Raw genomic sequence first — 23,167 nt, forward strand, 5'->3', positions numbered from 1 at the left:
GTTGATGCTGCTCCTGCCTTGAAATTTTGAAAGGCACGAAAATTAGACTGTTTGGCCTTTGATTTGGCCCTGTCCTGAGGAAGGGTATGACCCTTGCCTCCAGTAATGTCAGCAATAATTTCCTTCAAGCCAGGCCTGAATAAGGTCTGCCCCTTGAAAGGAATGTTGAGTAATTTAGACTTTGAAGTCACTTCAGCTGACCAGGATTTAAGCCATAGCGCCCTACGCGCCTGGATGGCAAATCCGGAATTCTTAGCCGTTAGTTTAGTCAAATGAACAATGGCATCAGAAACAAATGAGTTAGCTAGCTTAAGCGTTCTAAGCTTGTCAATAATTTCATTCAATGGAGCTGTCTGGATGGCCTCTTCCAGGGCCTCAAACCAGAATGCCGCCGCAGCAGTGACAGGCGCAATGCATGCAAGGGGCTGTAAAATAAAACCTTGTTGAATAAACATTTTCTTAAGGTAACCCTCCAATTTTTTATCCATTGGATCTGAAAAAGCACAACTGTCCTCAACCGGGATAGTGGTACGCTTTGCTAAAGTAGAAACTGCTCCCTCCACCTTAGGGACCATCTGCCATAAGTCCCGTGTAGTGGCGTCTATTGGAAACATTTTTCTAAATATAGGAGGTGGGGAAAAGGGCACACCGGGTCTATCCCACTCCTTGCTAATAATTTCTGTAAGCCTTTTAGGTATAGGAAAAACGTCAGTACACACCGGCACCGCATAGTATCTATCCAGCCTACACAATTTCTCTGGAATTGCAACTGTGTTACAGTCATTCAGAGCAGCTAATACCTCCCCAAGCAATACACGGAGGTTCTCAAGCTTAAATTTAAAATTAGAAATCTCTGAATCAGGTTTCCCCGAGTCAGAGATGTCACCCACAGACTGAAGCTCTCCGTCCTCATGTTCTGCATACTGTGACGCAGTATCAGACATGGCTCTAACAGCATTTGCGTGCTCTGTATCTCTCCTAACCCCAGAGCTATCGCGCTTGCCTCTTAATTCAGGCAATCTAGATAATACCTCTGACAGGGTATTATTCATGATTGCAGCCATGTCCTGCAAGGTAATCGCTATGGGCGTCCCTGATGTAATTGGCGCCATATTAGCGTGCATCCCCTGAGCGGGAGGCGAAGGGTCTGACACGTGGGGAGAGTTAGTCGGCATAACTTCCCCCTCAACAGAACCCTCTGGTGATAATTCTTTTATAGATAAAGACTGATCTTTACTGTTTAAGGTGAAATCAATACATTTAGTACACATTCTCCTATGGGGCTCCACCATGGCTTTCAAACATAATGAACAAGTAGGTTCCTCTGTGTCAGACATGTTTAAACAGACTAGCAATGAGACTAGCAAGCTTGGAAAACACTTTAAAACAAGTTTACAAGCAATATAAAAAACGTTACTGCGCCTTTAAGAAACACAAATTTTCCCAAATTTTGAAATAACAGTGAAAAAATGCAGTTACACTAACGAAATTTTTACAGTGTATGTAATAAGTTAGCAGAGCATTGCACCCACTTGCAAATGGATGATTAACCCCTTAATACCAAAAACGGAATAACAAATGCCAAAAACGTTTTTTAAACAGTCACAACAACTGCCACAGCTCTACTGTGGCTTTTTACCTCCCTCAACACGACTTTTGAAGCCTTTTGAGCCCTCCAGAGAAGTCCTGGATCATGTAGGAAGAAGCTGGATGTCTGTGTCTGTAATTTTTGCTGTGCAAAAAAACGCCAAAATAGGCCCCTCCCACTCATATTACAACAGTGGGAAGCCTCAGGGAACTGTTTCTAGGCAAAATTCAAGCCAGCCATGTGGAAAAAACTAGGCCCCAATAAGTTTTATCACCAAACATATGTAAAAAACGATTAAACATGCCAGCAAACGTTTTAAAATACACTTTTATAAGAGTATGTATCTCTATTAATAAGCCTGATACCAGTCGCTATCACTGCATTTAAGGCTTTACTTACATTACTTCGGTATCAGCAGCATTTTCTAGCAAATTCCATCCCTAGAAAAATATTTTAACTGCACATACCTACCTTATTGCAGGAAAACCTGCACGCTATTCCCCCTTTGATGTTACCTCACTCCTCAGAATATGTGAGAACAGCAAAGGATCTTAGTTACTTCTGCTAAGATCATAGAAAACACAGGCAGATTCTTCTAAATACTGCCTGAGATAAATAGTACACTCCGGTACTATTTAAAAATAACAAACTTTTGATTGAAGAAATAAACTAAGTATAAAACACCACAGTCCTCTTACGACCTCCATCTTAGTTGAGAGTTGCAAGAGAATGACTGGATATGGCAGTGAGGGGAGGAGCTATATAGCAGCTCTGCTGTGGGTGATCCTCTTGCAACTTCCTGTTGGGAAGGAGAATATCCCACAAGTAATGGATGATCCATGGACTGGATACACTTAACAAGAGAAAGGAAGGTTTTAGGCAGTTCAATTGGGATTGTTTGAAATATATACAAAATTTTTGGTAAGATGGTCATTTTCCATCAAATTAATGATTTCTATGGTGTTGTCCCTTGCCTCTTTGAAGGGTGTGAAACTTACTTCATTATAGTGTACTAATTGGGGGAGTAGTCTATTCAGTCGGCCTGCCATAATTTTTGCAAAGATCTTAGCATCTAAGTTCAATAATGAAATGGGGCGAAAGTTTGGTGGGGCATCTGGTGGTTTACCTGGTTTGGGCAGAGCTACTATATGCGCTTCAAGCATTGAGGGCAGAAAGGGTAAGCATATGAAGTGTTAATATATAAAGTATGTAGGAAAGGTGTAAGGATAGAGGCAAATATCTGGTAATACTTAGCAGAAAATCCATCTGGACCTGGACTTTTCCCAGGTGACAGATCTTTTATGGCCGAGTTGATTTCATTTGCTGTTATTGGAGTTTCCAATAATTCACAATGCTCTTGTGAGAGTCTGGGGAGATAACACGAGTCTAGATATGTTTGGAGAGAATCCCCATCATCTAAGACCCAGCCTGGAGGATTATTATGTATATTATATAGTTTTGAATAGTATTTGTGAAATTGATCCAATATTTTCAGTGTTCTGATTAGTCTTAAGTTCGTGAATGAATGATTTTAATTTTGCTCATTTAGGGTTCTAGCTAACATTTTCCCCGCTTTGTTACCCTCGTGATAAAATGTATGTTTCAGTTTTAGGGATGTATTCTGATATTCTGTGGCAAGATAGGCCTCTAATTTTTCCCTGGTTTTACTTATCTCCTTTAGAATACTAGGGTTCTTGGGATCTTTTTTATGCACAAACTTAAGTTGTGCTAATTCTGAAGTTAACTTAGAATATTGTTGTCTAGAGATTTTTTGGAGTTGAGCCTTATATTTAATTAATTCACCTCTTATCGTACATTTGTGTGCTTTCCAGACAACACAAGGATTATTTACTGAGTCAGTATTAAATTGAAAATATTACACTAATGCTTTAGAGAGGTGTTCAACAAAAGGTTGGTGTGATAATGATTCATCCAGCCTCCACTGATAAGGCCTAGTAGGAGTATTGGGCCATGCAATTTGCACCGTTACTGCCGAGTGATCAGACCATGATGTAGGCAGTGGCACTATGGAGGACTTGGTGATTAGGGAGAGGCCTACTTGATTGGTTAGAATATAATCTATTCGGCTGTAAAATTGGGAGGGATGGGAATAAAAAGTATAATCCTTAGTAGAAGGATGTGAGAATCGCCATATGTCGTAAAGGTTAAGGTCCCTAAGTTCTTTCCAAAAATATGATTGTTACGGTTGCCTCCAGGCTGGCTGGAAGTTGGACCGTAGAAAAGGATGCTCCTAGCGCTCACCAAAGAATCATCAGCACCATAGTCAGCAATCCCTGTAGTGATATTAGCTGAAGCTGTCCCCTACAAACATGAGTCAAAGCTGCAAGTTAGAGGGACAGAAAATAGGTCTGATGTGCTGTAGCACACAGCCTCCTTTTTATTGAGGTTACATGCAAACAGGACACTCTCAGGGGGAGGCATAAAATCCCCCATCACACATTTGATATTAGATAGAGAGACACTCCCTTTGACAGGCCACAACATTTACTTCAGCAGATAACATTACACACAATAAAACAATGCAGTCCACCTTATCAATACTAGTCTGATTAGACAATGGGAAAGTTGATCACTAAACCTAATTAGAGCTAATCCCAGCAGACTTGTATTTAGAATAGGTTTCTTGAAGCTGAACAAAATTTAACTCTTAATGGCACACAATGAAACTGAACCAAGTGGGAGAAAGCCAGGGACAAGTCATTTCACAGGTCTGGGGACATAGTCTTAAAGGGGCCATTGTTCACCAGAGTCACAATATGTCCCCAGACGTTTCCCAAAGGGCCACACACACCCAACAAAAGTCAATATACTCTCAGGGGCACAATCTGCCAGGGGCCATAGTCATGAGGAAGGAGGCTGGCAAATAGGCTTCTCCAAAATCCAGGGAAGCAGGGCAACCTTCCATTTAAAGGGCCAGTCACAAATAGCAGTTTGTAACATATCTCCCCTTTTGGAGGGAGACTAACAAGGCACCTGACCTTCTGTCGGTCAGTGCCTAAGTTAGTCTCGCAACCCACCCACAAATAAACACTAGCAGCAAAGCAGCCCCCCCACAACAAGTAGCACTGGCCTGTAGGTTCCAGGTTATAGGATGAAAGTGTAGCATCCTCTGCCTTCCTGGCGCAGCTGTGCAAATAGCTGATGGTACTTGGGGGGCAGAGGCCAGCGGCACTCTGCCCTGGTGCCAGCGCTTCTGCTGGGGTGAGGGGTTTGCAGGCCAGTCCTGTAACAAGGGGGTCTGTAGGGCAGAGGCCAGCAGCGCTCTGTTCTGATGCCAGCTCTTCTGCTGGGGGAATTGGGGCATAGTCCTGCCCGGTGGCAAAGGGAACGTGGGGGTCAGTGGGGGTTAACATCTCCACTGTTAACCCTGGGCCCAAGTTAGGAGTTAGCTGGGGAGGGGGAGATTGGCTTACCTCCTCCTCCTGATACTCCGGCGGCCGTTGGGAAGGGAGGTCGATGCTCTCCTCTTCCTGTGGAACATGCTGCGGCTGGGGAGAGAGACCGGTTGTCTCCTCTCCCTGGAAGGCACACTCCGGCTGGGGAGGGAGGTCGATGCTCTCCCCTCCCTGTAGCTGGGTCTGTCGCTGGGGATCTGGGCCGCCTGCCCAGCATCCCTGTAGGGCCGGTAGAGAGACTGCGGTCCCATCTCCACCTGCCTGCTGGGGGTCCTCCCAGGACCAGTCTATGAGGCCTGCTGCCTCTGGTATCTCTGGTTGGGGTTGGGGAAGGAGACCGGTTGTCTCTTCCCTCTGCACAGTATACTGCCGCTGGGGAGGGAGGTCGCTGCTCCCCTCTCCCTGTGGAACATGCTGCGGCTGGGGAGAGAGACCAGGTGTCCATACCCTCAAACTCCACAGTTGGCGCTCAAAGGCTCGTGCCGCTTTGTTCTCCGTATCCAATTCCCGGATGATGCGACTGACTACCTCCTGCGCAGGGTCTGGACCATATCGGACTAGCCGCCTCTTTACCTCTGGAACGAAATCCGCGCCCTCATAGCGACGGATCCGGTTGAGGTGCTCTTCACATGGTTCCGACCAGTATCTTGTCAGCTCCATGCTGCTGTAGGTAGGGACGCTGCGCAGTGGCTAGCGTTGCCCTCAATTACTCTCCTACGATACCAGTGCTGTTGTGGTGCTGCTCCTTGCACTAGGACGCCAATCCCACCGCTGCCGCCAAATGTTACGGTTGCCTCCAGGCTGGCTGGAAGTTGGACCGTAGAAAAGGATGCTCCTAGCGCTCACCAAAGAATCATCAGCACCATAGTCAGCAATCCCTGTAGTGATATTAGCTGTTCCAGATATGGTGGTACTTGAAAGTCATATACTTGAATCAGCATGGGGGTCTAGGTAGTTTAGATTTTGATGGCCTCTTGGGTTCCTCTGCTGTGTCTTGTACAGGTGAGGCTCTCCTCATCTGCTTAGCAGGTGTCAAGGACCATGTGTGATGGGTACGTTGCTGTGAGCTGCCAGGGGAATCTGGCATTGATGGTGTGGGTATGTCTGGGGGATCCAAGTTCAATATTTCACAGAATTTCGGAGCATCCATTACATCTTTACATATTATCCACCTCTCTTCGTGGATCACTAATAGAGGAGTTGGGAATCCCCATCTGTATGGGATATGTTTATTATGTAGGAGTTGAGTAAGTGGGGAAAACTTCGCGTTTTTGCAGCATTCTTTGTGAGAGATCTGCATAAAATTGGATCACTGTACTCCTGAATCTAATCGGTTGATTTTTCCGTGAGAGGTTGAGGATTTCTTCCTTATCTCTATAATTTTTAAATTTAATGATGATATCCCTGGGTGGCGCAGAGTCAGGGGGTCTGGCTCTCAGGGCCCTATGCGCCCTATCCCATGGAGTCTCTTCTTTTGAGTTGTTCCCTTTAAGGTTATTAAACAAAGCAGGTAAGTAGGTAGGTCTTTTGGTAGGAACGATTCTGGAATGCCTCTGATCCGAAGATTTTTCCTTGTACTTCTTAAATCTTCTATTTTAGTATGGAGAGACTCGATGGTAGAGTTATAGTTGTTGACTTGTGTTTGCAAACCTTCAAATTCTTCTTTCATGGTATCATTTCCATCTTCCAAAGCCTCGACTCTGAATCCAAGTGCATTAACATCTTATTTTAGATCCAGCAACGCCTCTCAAATACATGCCCGAACTATATTTGCGATATCTTGTTTTGATGGTAGTGCAGACAGAGCTGCAGAAGAAACTTGAACCATTTCTGGAAGTGGGGTGTCTGCATTGGTCTGAAGGCTTTGTGATGATTTTGTCGGCAATGAGGTCTGAGAAATAGACATAGTGGGACTGTCTGAAGGGTTAAAATAAGAGGCTGCGGATGTATTTTTATTTGTTGTGGTTTAGAAAGTCTGTCTACTTTAGTATTTCTTTTGGAGGTAATTTAATTACTAAAGGCCTTCTCTTATGTATGCTTAAGGTCTTTATCTGTGGAAAACCTTATGTCCTGTGGTTGCTGTAAACATTTGGAAATACCTGTGTGTAGTCAAGAGATAGCTGGGCCCTGTGTTATATTGCTTGCACAGGGTAGACCCCTAGGTTTTGGGCAGTGTTATCTGCGCTACACAGCTCACAGCGACTGTTTATGGTAGAGTCTAAACAAGTCCGGGGTGTTTTTTAACTTTTTTTTTCTGCTTTGTTTTTTGCGTCTCAGACGCACTCTTGTGTAAAAATTATCCCTCCTTAACTCCCCAGCAGTTCTCTTTTGTTGCCTGAATATTACTTTATAATACTTGCCACTAATCCACTATCTGAGCGGAGACCCGACCCTTAGAAAGTTATAGCCTGCTTTCTGGCTTAATGTGCCCCCCGTAATGGGTTTAACTTTAATATCACCACTCTGGTACCGAAGGATGCAGTGCTCTTGTATGCCCTGCTTCGTGGAGCAAATACTCCCCTCTGTCAAGTAATAAACACTAAATTACGAAAAATAAAAAACACTAAACTTACAAAAAATTATAAACGAAATTATCAAAAAATAAAAACAATTACACCTAATCTAATACCCCTATAAAAAGAGCTCTCATCCTATTGGCTGTTTTGAACAGCCAATATGATTTCAGAATCTCTCATCCTATTGGCTGATTTGAATTTGAAGAATCAAATCTGCCAATAGGAATGCAAGTTACACTATTTTGAAACGGCTACCTTGCATTCAACTTCAGTGTACAGCGGTGACCGTATGAAAAAGACGCTCTGCGCAGGATGGAATCGGAGGTTTAGGGGTTAATAACTTTATTTTAGTGGTGGCGATGTCGGGGAGTGGCAGATTAGGGGTTAATATATTTAAATAGTGTTGGGGATGTGGGTGGACGGCAGATTAGGGGTTATTAGGTTTATTTAATAGTCGCGATGTGGGTGGCCGGCAGATTAGGGGTTAATAGCTTTATTATAGTGTTTGTGATGCAGGAGGGTGGCGGTTTAGGGGTTAATAGGTAGTTTATGGGTGTCAGTTTACTTTTTAACTCTTTAGTCATGAGTTTTGTGAAACATTTTTGTTTCGTAAAATACATAACTACTGCTCTCAGATGGCGGTATGGATTGTGTCGGTATAGGCTGTAACAACCTGTAATACCGACACTATGAAAATCCAACACAAAAACATAATTTTTTTTAAATGCGGAATAGACGTTGCGTTACGGGCTAAAATGATTGCGGTATAGCTATTCCGACACGACTCGTAATATGTGTTCCTGGCCATTACACTGGAATGAACATTTTTTTAGCGTTAAAAGCCGTACCGCAACACTTGTAATCTAGCCGAATGTTAATTACTAAGGTAAACTTGTGTTGAGTTTTTTTTAAGATGCTTCTGATGAAGAAAGACCTTGTAAGGTAAATTCATAGCTCTGAAAAATACAGCAGCACTTCTTTATTTAAAGTAAGCATAACAACAGTTTTATCTTAGCAATAGTTTTTATTACTGGGGTTCCTTGTAGGTAATCTATTGTCACATACCTGTATAAATGAAATGTTTTCAGCAGGGGTTTTTAACACATCCTTAACATTTTTAAGGTGTCCTGAATTTAGATCGGAGTTGTCCTGAATTGAGGTCTGGGAAATCTGGTCACCTTATTAAAATGAGTTTTAATGCATATTTTCAGTTTATAATAGCAGCATATTTATAATATAAATTTTAATGCATAAATGTTCACACTGTTTTTTTAATGCTGACTTCTTAGCAAGATACACAGCTCTCAATGTAAAATTTGCTTATACAGACCGACATGAAAGACCTTGTAGCACTGATGAATATTTATTAATATTGAATATTTATTAAAATCGAGAATCAAGTCCTAAGTTTCCAATTAAATGTTTAAAATGTAACTTCATTATCAAAAATATATTGTTTTATTATATTAATTATATTATATTGAATTCTGGGTGTTAGGGTTTCATTTTGGAATTCCCATGATTTTTTTTTACAGTTTATGCTGAAACTACTATTATAAACAATAATACTAATATATAGACTGTGTATATGTAAATATACATGTATATAGAATATTTCAAATGGGATCTGCAATCCGATCAGCATAAGTAGCAGCAACCAGGGTGCTAGTCTGTCTTCAATCATAGTAATCTCCAATGTAATGACTGCACTCAGCGGATTATAAAAGATAAAAAATAACTTTTATTCAAAACATGTATCTTAAAACATGAAACGTTCATGACGTTTCGATGCCCTACTGGCATCTTTATGAAATTTTCCCAGTGTTTAGGTCAGAGATATCACAGGCATGATATCCCAAAGAAATAGGCTGACCATATTGCCGCTTTAAAAAGGGACACATATAAAAAATACATATGTCAGGGCTGTTTTCAGGGCTGTTTAAAGAAATGTTTTGTATAAGAACCCTGACATGTATTTTTCATATGTGTTCCTTTTTAAAGCGGCAATATGGTCACCCTACAAAGAAAGTCTATTTTCAGCATGACCCACATAGTCTTATATACCCTTACCCATGACATCAGCCTAACAGCCGACAGGTGAAATATCTTATTGTACAGTCATTTTTAATATTTAATACATATGAATTCTATTGATTTTTTTTAAAACCCAATGCTAACTTCTAGCGAAGATTGAACTTGAGCGATAGCTCTAAATAGCACACCACTTGTAATCTGGTCCTAAATAATCCCTTAAATACACAAACATCCTTTAGATAACTGTATCAAATGATTTATCCACAAAATCTCCATTGACTTTAATAGTGATTTTATGTTGAAAACCATTAGGTACATTTTTCTAAAATATTGTGATCATCATCAACCCCATAACTAAAGTCAGATTCAGAGCAGCAAGGCACTACTAGGAGTTAGCTAAACTCACAAATAGAAAAAAGTATAGAAATGAAACTGACATAAAGCATCACAGCTCACTCTTTATAATAGACTGTATAATACTTTTTATAGAATTCCATGAGGGCTGCCCGTGCGAGTGACGAGATGTCTCCCATAAAAATAATGAGAGCTCTCTGTTAGGTAAAAGTTTGCAATGTTGAACGAAATACACAGGAAGACCCCAGCGTATGTTTCAATTTAAAAGTTTTAACTCTACACCAAGAAAACCCACGCTGGTTACAGCAGTGAAAATAAGTATTCCCTACCTTGTAGTAGATACGTCTGGTGACAGGCTTGCTAGCCTGGATAAGAGTATCAATCAGCTTGAGCCGAGATCAACCTTTCAATCTTCAGGCAGTAAGACTCAGAATATCTAGGTTTTGGTAAAAAGAACGGACCCTGAGTTAGCAGGTCCTGACATAGAGGCAACTGCTAAAGAGGAGACGACATGGTTACTAGGTCTGCGTGCCCAAGCAGGAGCTATCAGAATAGTTGGTATTCCCTCCTGCTTGATCCGAGCGACCACTCGGGGTTGGAGAACAATCTGTGGAAACAGGGACAATAGGTTGAAGTTCCACAGGACTGATAGAGCATTCACTAGCTTCGTCTGAGGATCCCTGGACCTTGATCCATATCTTGCGAGCATGGTATTGAAGCAGGAAACCAACAAATCTATCTCGGGAGCACCCCATCTGCGGGTGATCTCCAAAAACACCTCCTGAGTTAGGGACCATTCCCCTGAGCGGAGAGTCTGTCTGTTCATGCAATCTACTTCCCAATTCTCCACACCTGGGATGTGGATAGCTGTAATTTGACATTGATGTCTCTTCACCAACAGCAGAATTCGGGACACCTCCTGCATCGCCAGTGAGCTCCTCGTGCCCCCTTGATGGTTGATGCAGGCCACGGTAGTGATGTTGTCTGATTGCAATCGAATATAACGGACGGAACTTAGCTGGAGCCACGCTAGAAGCGCATTGTAGATAGCTCTCAACTCAAGAATGTTGATAGGAAGAGACACTTCCTCCTGACACAAGTGTCTTGGGCTCTCAGGGAACTCCACACCGCACCCCAGCCAGACAGACTTGCGTCTGTGGTGATATTCACCTAAGAGGGGCAAAGAAAACACGGCCCTAGGAGAACTAGAGTTCGAGACTGCCACCAAGTGAGAGTCCCTCATGATCTTAGGTGAAAGCAAAGCAAACGGTATAGCATCCAAAGTCACAACCATAAGAGCTACCAGTGCAATGCATTGTGCATCAAGTATTGGATTGAAGCAGGCGACATGCCTTCTGAAGTTTTTCTCTGCACTGATCTTTGAGGTAGATATGCATACTATCTGAGTTTATGATTGTTTACCCTCATAGCCGGGACGAGGGAGCTCTTTTCCTGATTGACCTTCCAACTGTGTCCCTAAAAACATGAGAGTAACCTCTCTGTGTGGTCCTGAGCCACTGGCAAAGATGGAACCTGAACCAGAATGTTGTAAAAGTAAGGAGCTACTGCAGGTAAACCGTGGCCAGCAAAGCTCCCAGCACCTTGGTGAACACTTGGGGTGCTGTAGCCAGTCCAAATGGAAGTGAAACAAACTGGTAGTGCTGGTCTAGGAAGGCGAACCACAGAGAAAGGTAGTGATCTCTGTGGATCGGAATGTGAAGGTACGCATCCTTCAGATCTATTGTAGTCATGAACTGAACCTCTTGGACCAGGGGAAGAATCTTATCATTTCCATCTTGAAGGTAGGAACCCTTATGAACCTGTTTAGTTCCTGCAGGTCTGGGGGGAACTGGAACCACCACACTCATGGATATGCAAAGTAGAGTAGTGCCGATCTCTTTAATGGGTTTCCTGATAGCTTTAAAAGAAGGAAGCAGTCCCTTGGGGTACGGGACTGAAAGCTTATTCTGTATCCTTGATGAACAATGTCCAGTACCCAAGGGTCCTGGACAGACTGAGCCCAATCCCTCTGAAACAGAGATCATCTGCCCCAATGGGACCTGGTCTCAGGTCAGGAGCAGCAATCCCATCATGCTGACTTATTGTCCTGGGAAGCCTTCTTGGGTTGCTTGTTCTTGGTCTACTCTTGGATGGGCTTCCAGGTAGCCCTGGGAGAATCCCTTTTAGGCGCTTCCGCACTCCTCTGGCTTGTTTAAGCGAAAATGACGAAAACATCCTGCCATACGACCTTTGGACTTAGACTTCTTGTCCTGCGGTAGGAAAGCTCCATTTCCACCTGATCCTCCTCAGACAGCTTTACCGTCTGTTACAAACTGCTATTTGTAACTGGCCCTTTAAATGGAAAATTGCCCTGCTTCCCTGGATTGTGGAGAAGCCTATTTGCCAGCCTCATTCCTCATGACTATGGCCCCTGGAAGATTGTGCCCCTGAAAACGTATTAACTTTTATTGGGTGTGTATGGCCCTTTAAGAACCGTCTGGGGACATATTGTGACTTTGGTGAACAATGCCCCTTTAAGACTATGTCCCCAGACCTGTAAAATAACTTGTCTCAGTCTCTCTCATGCTCTCTCTCTCTGTCTCTCTCATTATCTCTCTGTCTCTCAGTCTCCCAGTCTCTCAGTCTCCCTGTTACAAAAGCATTAGTTTTCATTGTGTACCATTAAGTGCTATGTGACAGACCCTTCGGTCAGAACTGAAAGAGTTAACTTTGTTCAACTTCAAGAAGCTATTTTCTAAATACGAGTTTGCTGGCATCAGCTCTAATTAAGTTTAGTGATAAACATTCCCATTGTATAATCACCTCCAGAGTCAGACTGCTAGTTGATAAGATGGACTGCATTGTTTTCTTGTGTGTAACTTGTTATCTGCTGAAGTAATGTATGGTTTTAAAGTTACAGTGTATGTGTGAAAACTGTATTTTTACTGTATGTAATAATTATGTTAACTGCTTATCTGAGGGGAGGTGTGGGTTGTACTGTTATTTGATTGGTTATTTTATGCCTCCTCCTGGGTGTGTCCTGTATGTGCACAACCGTAATAAAAACCAGGCTGGGTGTTCCAGCACCTCAGACCTCTTCTGACCCTCTAACTTGCAGCCTTGACTCATGTTTGTAGGGGACAGCTATAATCACTACAGGGATTGCTATGCTCTTCATACTCCCTTAGCTACTGAGCTCTTGTAAGAGCTGTTGTTCCTGATCCTGCTTCGCTCTACAGAAGGAAGAGGTTCACCTACTGGAGCCTGGTCGTAGGTCCAGGGCGCAGAGCAGACGGCGAGATACCAGCCCAGCAGCGGTGGTTCGTAGAGTCTGTATTACTTATGGTGGCTACGCAGTAGTTATGGTGTCTACAGTGCTGATGATCCTTTGGTGAGCGCTAGGAGCATCCTTTTCTACGGTCCAACTTCCAGCCAGCCTGGAGGCAACCGTAACACCGCCAGAACCCCCACTGTAGATAGAACCCTCTTAAGCAGGAGCCTAAATCTTAAGCAGGAGCCTAAACTGCTCAACCTTGAACCTGATTGTGACCTCCTCAGAGTCCCCTAACAACTCTCCTTCAGAGCTGTAAGTGGAAGAGAGTTCACCCTCAGAGCTGACATAGGGTTAGTCGTCAGAAGGTTGCCCATACCTATCCATTGTGGCCTTAGCCAAAACATGTGGGCTATGTTCTGGAGAACAATATTTAGATTTTCTTTTTCTCTTCCCTGCTACAGGTATAGCGCTCAGGGCAGCAGTCACAGCAGCCTATATACGGACCGTGAGATCATTGGGAAAAGGGCCTACCCCATCCGGGGTGGCAATGCTATTTTCGCAGCGGCCTGAGGCAACCGTGCTCGCATCCATTGGCTGTTGGAAGTTCGCATGAGCCTAAACTTTGGAATCCAAAGAAGGGCCTGCTGGAGACAGGCAACTCAAAGATTCCTCAGCTGTCTGCCTGCTTGGAGCACCTGCATGAGATGTCAGGACGAAAAATTGCATAATTGTGTCAGAGAGCACACTGTATTTGATTTGCAATGCATACAATTTTTATTGTCAATAGAATGTACCAAGGACGATTCCATCAGATTTTTTATCAGTATAGAGTCATCCATGGTACAGTGACAAATTTGGCAACAAACATGAGCCTCACAGTGGAGTGACCCAGGCTTCTGATGCACAAATCAATGGTGCCCCTTTATGTCCTGTCTAGGGTGTCTTACTACCTCTGATCTGGCTGAGCCGCGTTGCCACCACTCTCCCACAGTTCTTTTGCGCAGTGGAGATGAAGCGGAACTAGCCCGAAAGTGCTGTCTACGGCAGGAATCCACATCTTCGCCCACCACTGTGGCCTATATCAACTTATGGCCTGAGGACTGTAGTAATGATAATAACCCACAAAACGGCATCGCCTTTGGGCTATACATGCACACCTAATGTATTGAGTGACCGGAACACCGGTATCAAATTCTAGTGAAGCGGTATCACAAACACCATTGTGAGTGTTATGGTATCCATAAACTTAGACTGCATATCACTGGTCTGTGTCCTGTATAACAACACACATGAAATGCTCCCCTCTCAGCCGCATAAGCATACTGAATTCTGGCTGGTTACCAGTCTACACGTCCAACCCTGTTTGCAGACAAGCCTGAATATTGTGAAAGATTCGAGAGCATCTTAAACAAATGCTCGTTTGACATAATTTCCTGGACTGTCGAGTATGCACAGAAGGAAATAACAAGATACAAAGGGGAAGTAGAGAAGGCGAAACAAGAATTACAACAGAGCATACCCCTTGAAGAATATAAAGCATTACTGGACAAGATTACGAAGTCTGTAAATGAAAACAAAAAAATCTTGGAGGAGGGTAAACGTACCAAATTTATGCGTGATGAGCAGGACTATGCACAAGGAAACATCTACCGGTGGTCCCAGAGAGCAGATGGAGGCGGACCCCCCAAGCCGAGATTCCAGCGTCAGAGACGTGAGAAACGTAGAGCACCAGGTGATACTCAGAGCGAGTCGGAATCGTCAGCTTGTTTTTTCACAGAGGATTCGGACGCAGACACCGGAGGGGTGGCAGGAAACACCGGAAGCGTACAGCCGCCCAATCCTGGAGCAAAGAAAGCCAAGCAAACCCGGTGGAACAGCCGGGGCAGAGGCCGGAGTCACAACTGAGTATGACACGAAGCACTGTGAGTGCCGGATTGCTATCGCATAATTCAGTTGATGTTCCTCCCCTTGACATAAGCGGACTCTTGGTAAATGACTTTTATATTTCTAATAATGCAATAGACTTTGATTTTGACAAAGATTTAAATGTTGATAATTTAACAACTAAGAGTAAATATGTAAGTGACATTAGTAATGATAGTCGGGCTGATGCTTATGCTAAAGAGGTTAATATTGTTCATAACATCTCAGGGGTTAACCTAACTAATGAAGAAGTCACTCTCCTTAACAAAGGGCTATCATATTGCCCTATTAACAAAGGGAATTTATTCCAATTGAAACATGAATTACATGCTTTTTTTCGCAGGATTAAACTGAAATTGTTTTTTGACAAAAAAGGTAAAACTGATAATGTGGTAACCCCTTTTAAGAGCAATGAGATGCTTACTTGCCAGACAGTGGGTCTTAAGAAAAATAGCAATTTTAATCCGGTCATAACTGATAATGGAGCCAATACATTCTTTGAGCTAGTACTTAGGGATGTTGAGCAATTATTCCAGACACCTGATATTATGTTCCAAAAACGATTGATGGAATATAAAAATGACTCAACATGCTTGAAGTGCTTGAAACAGAGAAAGGAATTGGCTATTAAGGCAGCTGACAAGGGTGGTGCCCTAGTAGTGATGAGCCAGGTGGCATATATATCTGAAATTGAGCAACAACTTAGTGATACCTCTGTATACGTCAGGATTGGTTATGACCCCACGCATAAGATTCAAAAAGAGATTACCAGTATTCTAGGTAAAGCTAAAAACAATGGATTGATCTCTAAAGATTTGTATGATTTTTTACATGTTAAACATCCAGTGAGACCTGTCATCTATTGTCTGTCAAAGATCCATAAGAATGAGTTAGAACCACCTGGCAGACCAATAGTGGCAGGATCTGGATCTATTTTTACCAATATTTCTATCTTCTTGGACAAGATTTTACAACCATATGTGATTAAATCTACATCTTATATCCAAGATACATATGATTTTTTTTAAAAAATTGAACAACTAGATTTGGAAAATACTAAGGTAATTCTGTTTACACTTGACGTGTCTATCTTATACACATCGATTAAACATACAAGTGGGATAGAATCAGTTGCCAAGGTTTTGAAAAATGATAATAGATTCAGTTTATCTCAGATACAATTCTTTTTAGAATTATTAGAGGTTATCCTCTATATGAATTATTTTCTTTTTAAGGATGAATTTTTCTTTCAAAAGAAGGGTACTGCTATGGGATCCAATGTCGCCCCAACATATGCCAACATTTTTAAGAACAATTTTGAAGAGATTTTTGTCTATGAACATATATTATTTAAGAAATTTGGTGCCACATGGTGGAGGTTCATTGACGATGTGTTTGGCATATGGTATGGCGACATTGGATCCCTACTCCTATTTATTGATGATCTCAATAAGTCTGTTAATGGCATTAAATTTTGTTTGACATGGAATGAGCAGTCTATTCAATTCTTAGACACATGCATTTACAAAGTGGAACATGGATTGAGAGCCGATATTTACTCAAAGCCCACAGACAAAAACAACACTTTGCTGTATGGCAGCTTTCATCCACCTTCCACCTTTAAAGCAATACCAAAAAGTCAATTATTAAGAGTGGATCGCATTGTGTCTGATACTGAATTAAAAAACGAAAAGACTGGAACAGATGTCAAACAAATTTTTACAAAGAGGTTACCCGTTTGAACTTGTGAATAGAGAAAAGCAAAATATCATTTCAAGAATGGGAAAGTCTGAACCCATTGGAAACAAGAGGAATAGGAATAAAGACAAGATCAATAGGCTATTGTTTGTCACACAATATAGCACTAGGAGTAGTCAGGTGAACAAAATTATACGAAAGTATTGGCACATTTTACAGAAATGCCATCCTGACATCAATGCATTCCATGAACCACCAATGCCGGCTTACAAAAGGAGTCCAAATATTAAAGATCAACTGGTTAGAGCAGATGTTGGTAGTCACAAATATCAACAGAAAACTATCACTGGTAAGCGGCGCACAGGTTGCTATCCTTGCCTCTCTTGCATAAATTGTAATTCTATGATTAAGGGAGAATTTTTTCATCCCTATACAGGTAGAAAATACCGGATTAAAGAATATTTGACTTGTAGGACAGAGTTTATCATATATGCCATTAAGTGTCCATGTTCATTGGTATACATTGGACAATCGACAAGAGAGGCACGTGAGAGGATATCTGAGCACAAGTCAAATATCAGATGTGGCAAGGATGCTCCAGTGTCTGAGCATTTTCTACAAGCAGGACATAGTATCAGCCAATTACGCTTCCAAATTTTGGAACATATACACATGCCTAGGAGAGGTGGTGATAGAGAGGCCTTATTGAATAAAAGGGAAGCCTTTTGGATTAATGAGCTCAACACCTTATGGCCTAAAGGCCTCAATAGGGAGTGTAACTGGACAACATTTAAAATCTAAAAAGTGTAATTCAACGTTGAGTAAGAAAAATAGGTTACTTCTTTAAGCGTAGGGGTTTGCATTTACCTTTGCTATATATTTAAATTTAGCATTATAGTGGATTATGCCTTAACTAGTAGTCAAAAAAGGTCATTTGAGTGACATTATTGGATATAGACATTTGGCATTACCTATATTTTCACTGAGTACCCATTAGTTTTTAAATCTCTGACTTATTGTAATATGGGTATCCTTTGTTGAAGGATTCCCATATATATCAATTTTTTAATTTATATATAGTCCATTCGATTGATTGTGTTCCTATATATACATATATGGTAATTAAGAAATTTTGATATGAGTATTGTGATTAATTTTAAATTTCAAATTCTAATAAATTCGAATATTTAATATACTTATTTTCACTAATATATTCACATTGAATTTAGTTGTCACAAATATTATTATTCTAATTCTTTACTTTTTATTTTTCATTTTTATAGGATCACTTGGCACTTTATTTATGAAGTTGGTTATTGAATTTGTGCAATATATACAATGTAAAATATTTTGTAACACATTTGTATCTTTGTAATTGTAACAAATGTATTTTGACATGCAATATTCAAGTCCACCACTAGAGGGCGATATATGTGCAATTTTTTTCACAATTGTTTGGCGCCAATATGGATATTTAAATGGTGTTTTGTTCAATTTATGTCAGGCTTGAGAAAGGGCTTATTGTTAGCCCGAAACGTTGCTGTATTTGACCTGTGTTTAAAAATAAAAGTCACTTTGCTCACTGCTGGAGGCTGCCTTCTTATACCTGGTTACCAGTTACACCGGTCTAATTATGATAGGCCACTACCTGTTGCAAAGCGGACATGATGTGTACAGTGCACATATAAACTAGAGATACGTTACACTTCTAATTAGACAAGTTGCCATGAGAGAGCGGACAACATGCCCATGTTAAGTCGGTAAGTTAGTGTGAGTCACACGGCGTTACTAGAAAAGGGAATTTAGGAAACTGGAAAGAGGCGTGGGAGTCCCAGCGTCAACCAGTATTAAATATGCCTATATTCCTATTGAGGTTTAGATGGCTATATCATCAACGTCTCTCAAAGAAAGTCAAATCCATGTTAAAAATGTAATTTCTTCTAAAGAGAACCTCTCTCTGTCTACCCTTATGACACAAGGCAAAGAACTACTTGGAGGGAAGGGGAAGTGGGAGAGATATTTATTGTTTTGTTTGGGGTGTCTTTGCCTCCTCCTGGTGGCAAGGTTGAGTAATTCCTGTAGGTTATGAATGTTTTCATGGACTTTCACTGCCAATAAAAGAGCAGCAGCCCAGGTGTTCATTCACAGGAATTTAAGGGACAGTCTAGGCATGCAATTTAACAGCTTTCCAATTTACTTTTATCATCACATTTGCTTGGTTCTCTTGGTATTATTTGTTGAAAACTAAACCTAGGTAGGCTCATATGCTAATTTCTAAGTCCTTGAAGGCTGCCTTTTATATCAGTGCATTTTGACAGTTTTTACCCCTTGACCGCGCTAGTTTATGTGTGCCATATAGATAACATTGTGCTCACTCCCGTGGAGTTACCTAGGAGTCAGCACTGATTGGCTGAATTGTAAGTCTGTCAAAAGAACATTAATAAGGGAACAGTCTGCAGATGCTTAGATACAAGGTAATCACAGAGGTAAAAGTGTATTAATATAAGTGTTGGTTATACAAAACTGGGGAATGGGTAATAAAGTGATTATCAATCATTTTAAACAATACAAATTCTGAAGTAGACTGTCCCTTTAACTATAAGTACAATATCCTTCCCCATTCATTGTGATAGCACATGAAGGATATTATTCATTACTATTTGGTTAGCACCTGGGTGGTATGAATTGTCTGGATAAGGCAGGTGACAAACAGTGTAATGAAAAGCCCAAACCAAAGGATAAAATTTAAGGCAAATCAACACATTATAAACATTTCCTCCTAAAGGCAGCCTCAACAGAATCTGAAACCACAGAAATGTATTATAAACGTGTGTGAAAAAGACATGTCAGAGTGAAGCCTCATGGCAGGCCACAGCTGAAGTTGCCACTGATCAAGTGGAAGATACCCTGGCAGGGAAAAGTGTGTGCGTGGGGGGGGGGATTGTTTTACTTGCTAAAATAGATGCAAACAGTTTATAAGTGCTGTGCCAGAATAATATTATGAAGTACCTTGGTGTTGCGGTGTTAGAATAGAACCCAGGGTCAGCCTCATACCCATATATGACCCATGCAAACTCTGCGTCAACCCCACACCCAAATTAGACCTCACATCAGACCCCTAATCCTGCAATAACTATACCCAAAAGACAAAAGTTCATATCCCTGGACATATAGCCCCATAACCATATCTGGCCAAAGATATGATCCATGGACCTGCAGCTCCATACTACGATCAGACTGCACATCAGACCCATGACCCTACAACCCTGTAGCAAAATGACCTCGAAACTCTATACCTAGATCAATCCTCCAATCAGAGCATTGTGGCAGCCCCATAACCAAGTCACACTTCAAATAAAACCTCTGCATCCCCATACTCACATTAGACCTGTAGATCTCAGATCAGATCATGTACCAGCCCCATACCCAAATCAGAACTGTTTCCCAATACCCACCTATGACCATAGACCAGATCCCGCAACCCCATACCTACATCAGGTGACAATATCAACCCCATATTAAAATCAAACTGCAACCTCTAGGTTAGACCCTGACCCACTTTAGATGCCTGGCTCTACAGCCCCTTCTTTTCTTACGGTGTGTGTTGAGCATGGGGCCTTTCAGAGAGAGGGAAACTTGCTGATCAGTTCTGTTGAGAAAGGTACGTGGGTAGATCTGTGCCATATAATATCTAATATCTGTGTTTTCCTCCTGCTCCCCAGCTCAGTGTTTTATTCCTGAACCACTTGAGGACTTTGGCTCTGAGTTATTCCCTGAGATCTGCTGTTTTCTTTCTCTCAGTGGCTCCACCTACTGCCAGTTGTTGGTCAGTGTTTAGATACTTAAGTGGAAACACAAGTTCCTGGTCTTTCCTGTGGTTTGCTGTTAATCCTTTGCTGGTCTGGATTCCTGACCTTGGTTCTGTATATTGGACATTTGTCTCTGCCTTAATTCCTGTGTACTACATCTGGCTTGATTGATCACCTGTTGCAAACATTCGCCTGTGACTCTGAATTTCCCTTTTTCCCCCCTAATCCCCTTGTTTAATGTGTGACTGGACTGATTTCACAGATTTCTACCTATCCCTGACTTTTGGACTTTGGTCTCCAACTCCATCTGGCAACTACCAACCTGTCCTATTGATTCTGCTTACTGCCTTTCATGAACCAGCTCTGCAATCATAAAAGGTATTATCCTAAGCATCACAAAACCAGGTCCTGTGCAGCTCACTAGAATGCAAAAAAATGGAAGTCCCTTTAAGTTTACAAATCATATTACTGGAGATGTTTGGGATACTTTTGTACGTTTCTACATGTTTGGATAACAGTAACATTTCCATAAAAGTGGACTTCACAGTTTGAAAGCACAACAGTTTATTAGTGGATCCGGTGATAAGAAATAAGAACACAAAGTGTTTACAGGTTGAAGACACAAGACTTATCTCTTTGCTAATTAAGACTTCGGAGAGAGCACATTTTCTTTCTATACACATTTATTAGCATTAGCACAACATCTCCTGCACTCAGCAACACAACCACAAATCCCACAATGGGTTTAAAAGGAACATCTAACTTATGAGTACAGCGATCCCCTCTAAAAATCCTACACCTCTGAACAGCAGTGTTTATACACACCATCAATTAAGTCCTTACTGCTGGAAGTGGAGCATTACTGATTTACCTGATCTATTTGTGGGATATCGAACAAGTGTTATCCTAAACATAAAGACAGTCAATAGAGAACAAGGCAGAATTAGAAGGACATAGAATATCCCAAACTGAGGTTTTTAGTGTGTGATTGGCATAGTTAGAATATTAACGAAGATAAAAAGTTGATGAAGACCAGTGACCAGTTGTGTTATACCAAGTCAATTTCTCCAGATGAAATCCGAGTTCATTCTTCTATTTATTTTTCATCTGTGATGTTTGTTATTAAATATACTATCTAAATAATCTGTATAGCACCTAAATAACATGTACCTTGTCCAGTGACTAATTGTGTTCTGCCAAGTCAATTTCTCCAGATTAAATCTGAGCACATTCATCTTTTTGTTTTCCATCTGTGATGTTTGTTATTAAATATACTTTCTAAATAACCTGTATAGCATCTAAATAATATGTACCTCGACCATTAGTATACCGTGACCTGGATACAGTTATTATTTAAGCCACAAGCTACTCCCTAATCACGTGCCTTCCTCTTGTAATATTTTATCTACTTCCTTTTAACCATACTCCCAAAATCCAAGATTTAATCCTACTAATCTACTTATAACATTTCCTATGTGGCCCAACTGCGATGTACCTATTCTGTAAAAAAAACCTGCTCCAGGACAGCACTGTAGACACTGCTTTGAAAAATGAAGGAAGAACGGAAAAGCCATTAGGTTATGGATATAAAGAGGGGATAGAGGAGCGCTAGGAAATACAGACCGCATTGGATTCTGAAATGTGTCCAGGGCATCAGGGGATCATATGTGTGTATATTAATATATGTACATATATATTTATTTACACACATTAACATACAAGCAGATACACACGTTCAACTCTCCATGTATATAGGACTGTATGCATCTGTGACTAACAACATGTCACTGTGTTCAAATATACGCATGTAAAATATGGTCTGTTTTACTTCCTAGAGAGGCTTCTGCCCAGACTCCACTGAAATATAAAATGGCAGGAATCAGATACACCCTTTTGGAATAATTTCTCTTGAAAAAGGAACGGAATCCTGGGGCAGGAGAAATAGTCTAGGTTTAGCCTAGGCTGGTGATGTTGGCACGTCCACCTGGGGGCGCCACTATACGTTGAGTAGTGCGGCGAGGAATGTTGTCATCAACTTGTGCACCTGTAAGAGAGGTTTAATGATATGAGAAATTTAAAAGTTAAACAGAAAAAGGACAACAGATTTTTATTAAATATTTTGGCATCAATTTTGAATCTCCTTTTAAGTGTGGCCCTTATTGTTTAAAAATTATATAAATAAAAAAAAATTAATTTAGCCTTTAATATATCCGTGCAGTAATAGATGGAACAACTGTCAACTTATAACTCAGGGACCGTTAGTGTTTTTATTCTGCATTTAGACAATATTTACCGGACAGGCTGAATCCAGACTGGTGCAAGTTCCTAACGGGCTGAGCTGGTTGTTTGGCTGGTGACGTCTTGGCAGAGGAAGCGGGTGTGACAGCTTTCGGTGTCACAGAAACTTCACAGACAGGACCATCATAAAGTCCACGGGGGACACCCCGCAACTCAGCAAGCTACAGACAAATTGGGATAATGAGATTCTAAACGAAATTCTTAAAAAAAAAAAATTCTTGTACAAAGCCCAAATATGTAATGCAATCACGCAATCA

At 41.3% G+C, this 23,167-nt stretch overlaps 1 protein-coding gene across 2 annotated transcripts in view; it reads right to left on the reverse strand.

Annotated features, from left to right (window-relative positions):
• Positions 1 to 21,159: 21,159 nt before the first annotated feature.
• DPYSL2 (dihydropyrimidinase like 2) overlaps positions 21,160 to 23,167 on the reverse strand; it is a 251,698-nt gene continuing 249,690 nt past the window's right edge. For both annotated transcript variants that reach the window (XM_053718101.1, XM_053718102.1), the window contains exons 13-14: positions 22,906 to 23,071; positions 21,160 to 22,656 (exon numbers count right to left, since the gene is read on the reverse strand). In XM_053718101.1, coding sequence (XP_053574076.1) covers positions 22,565 to 22,656; positions 22,906 to 23,071 — 258 coding nt within the window. In that variant the 3' untranslated portion in view covers positions 21,160 to 22,564. The remainder of the gene's footprint in view (positions 22,657 to 22,905; positions 23,072 to 23,167) is intronic.

This window comes from Bombina bombina, chromosome 6 (genome assembly GCF_027579735.1).
Source record: "Bombina bombina isolate aBomBom1 chromosome 6, aBomBom1.pri, whole genome shotgun sequence".
NCBI classification, from domain to species: Eukaryota; Metazoa; Chordata; class Amphibia; order Anura; family Bombinatoridae; genus Bombina; species Bombina bombina.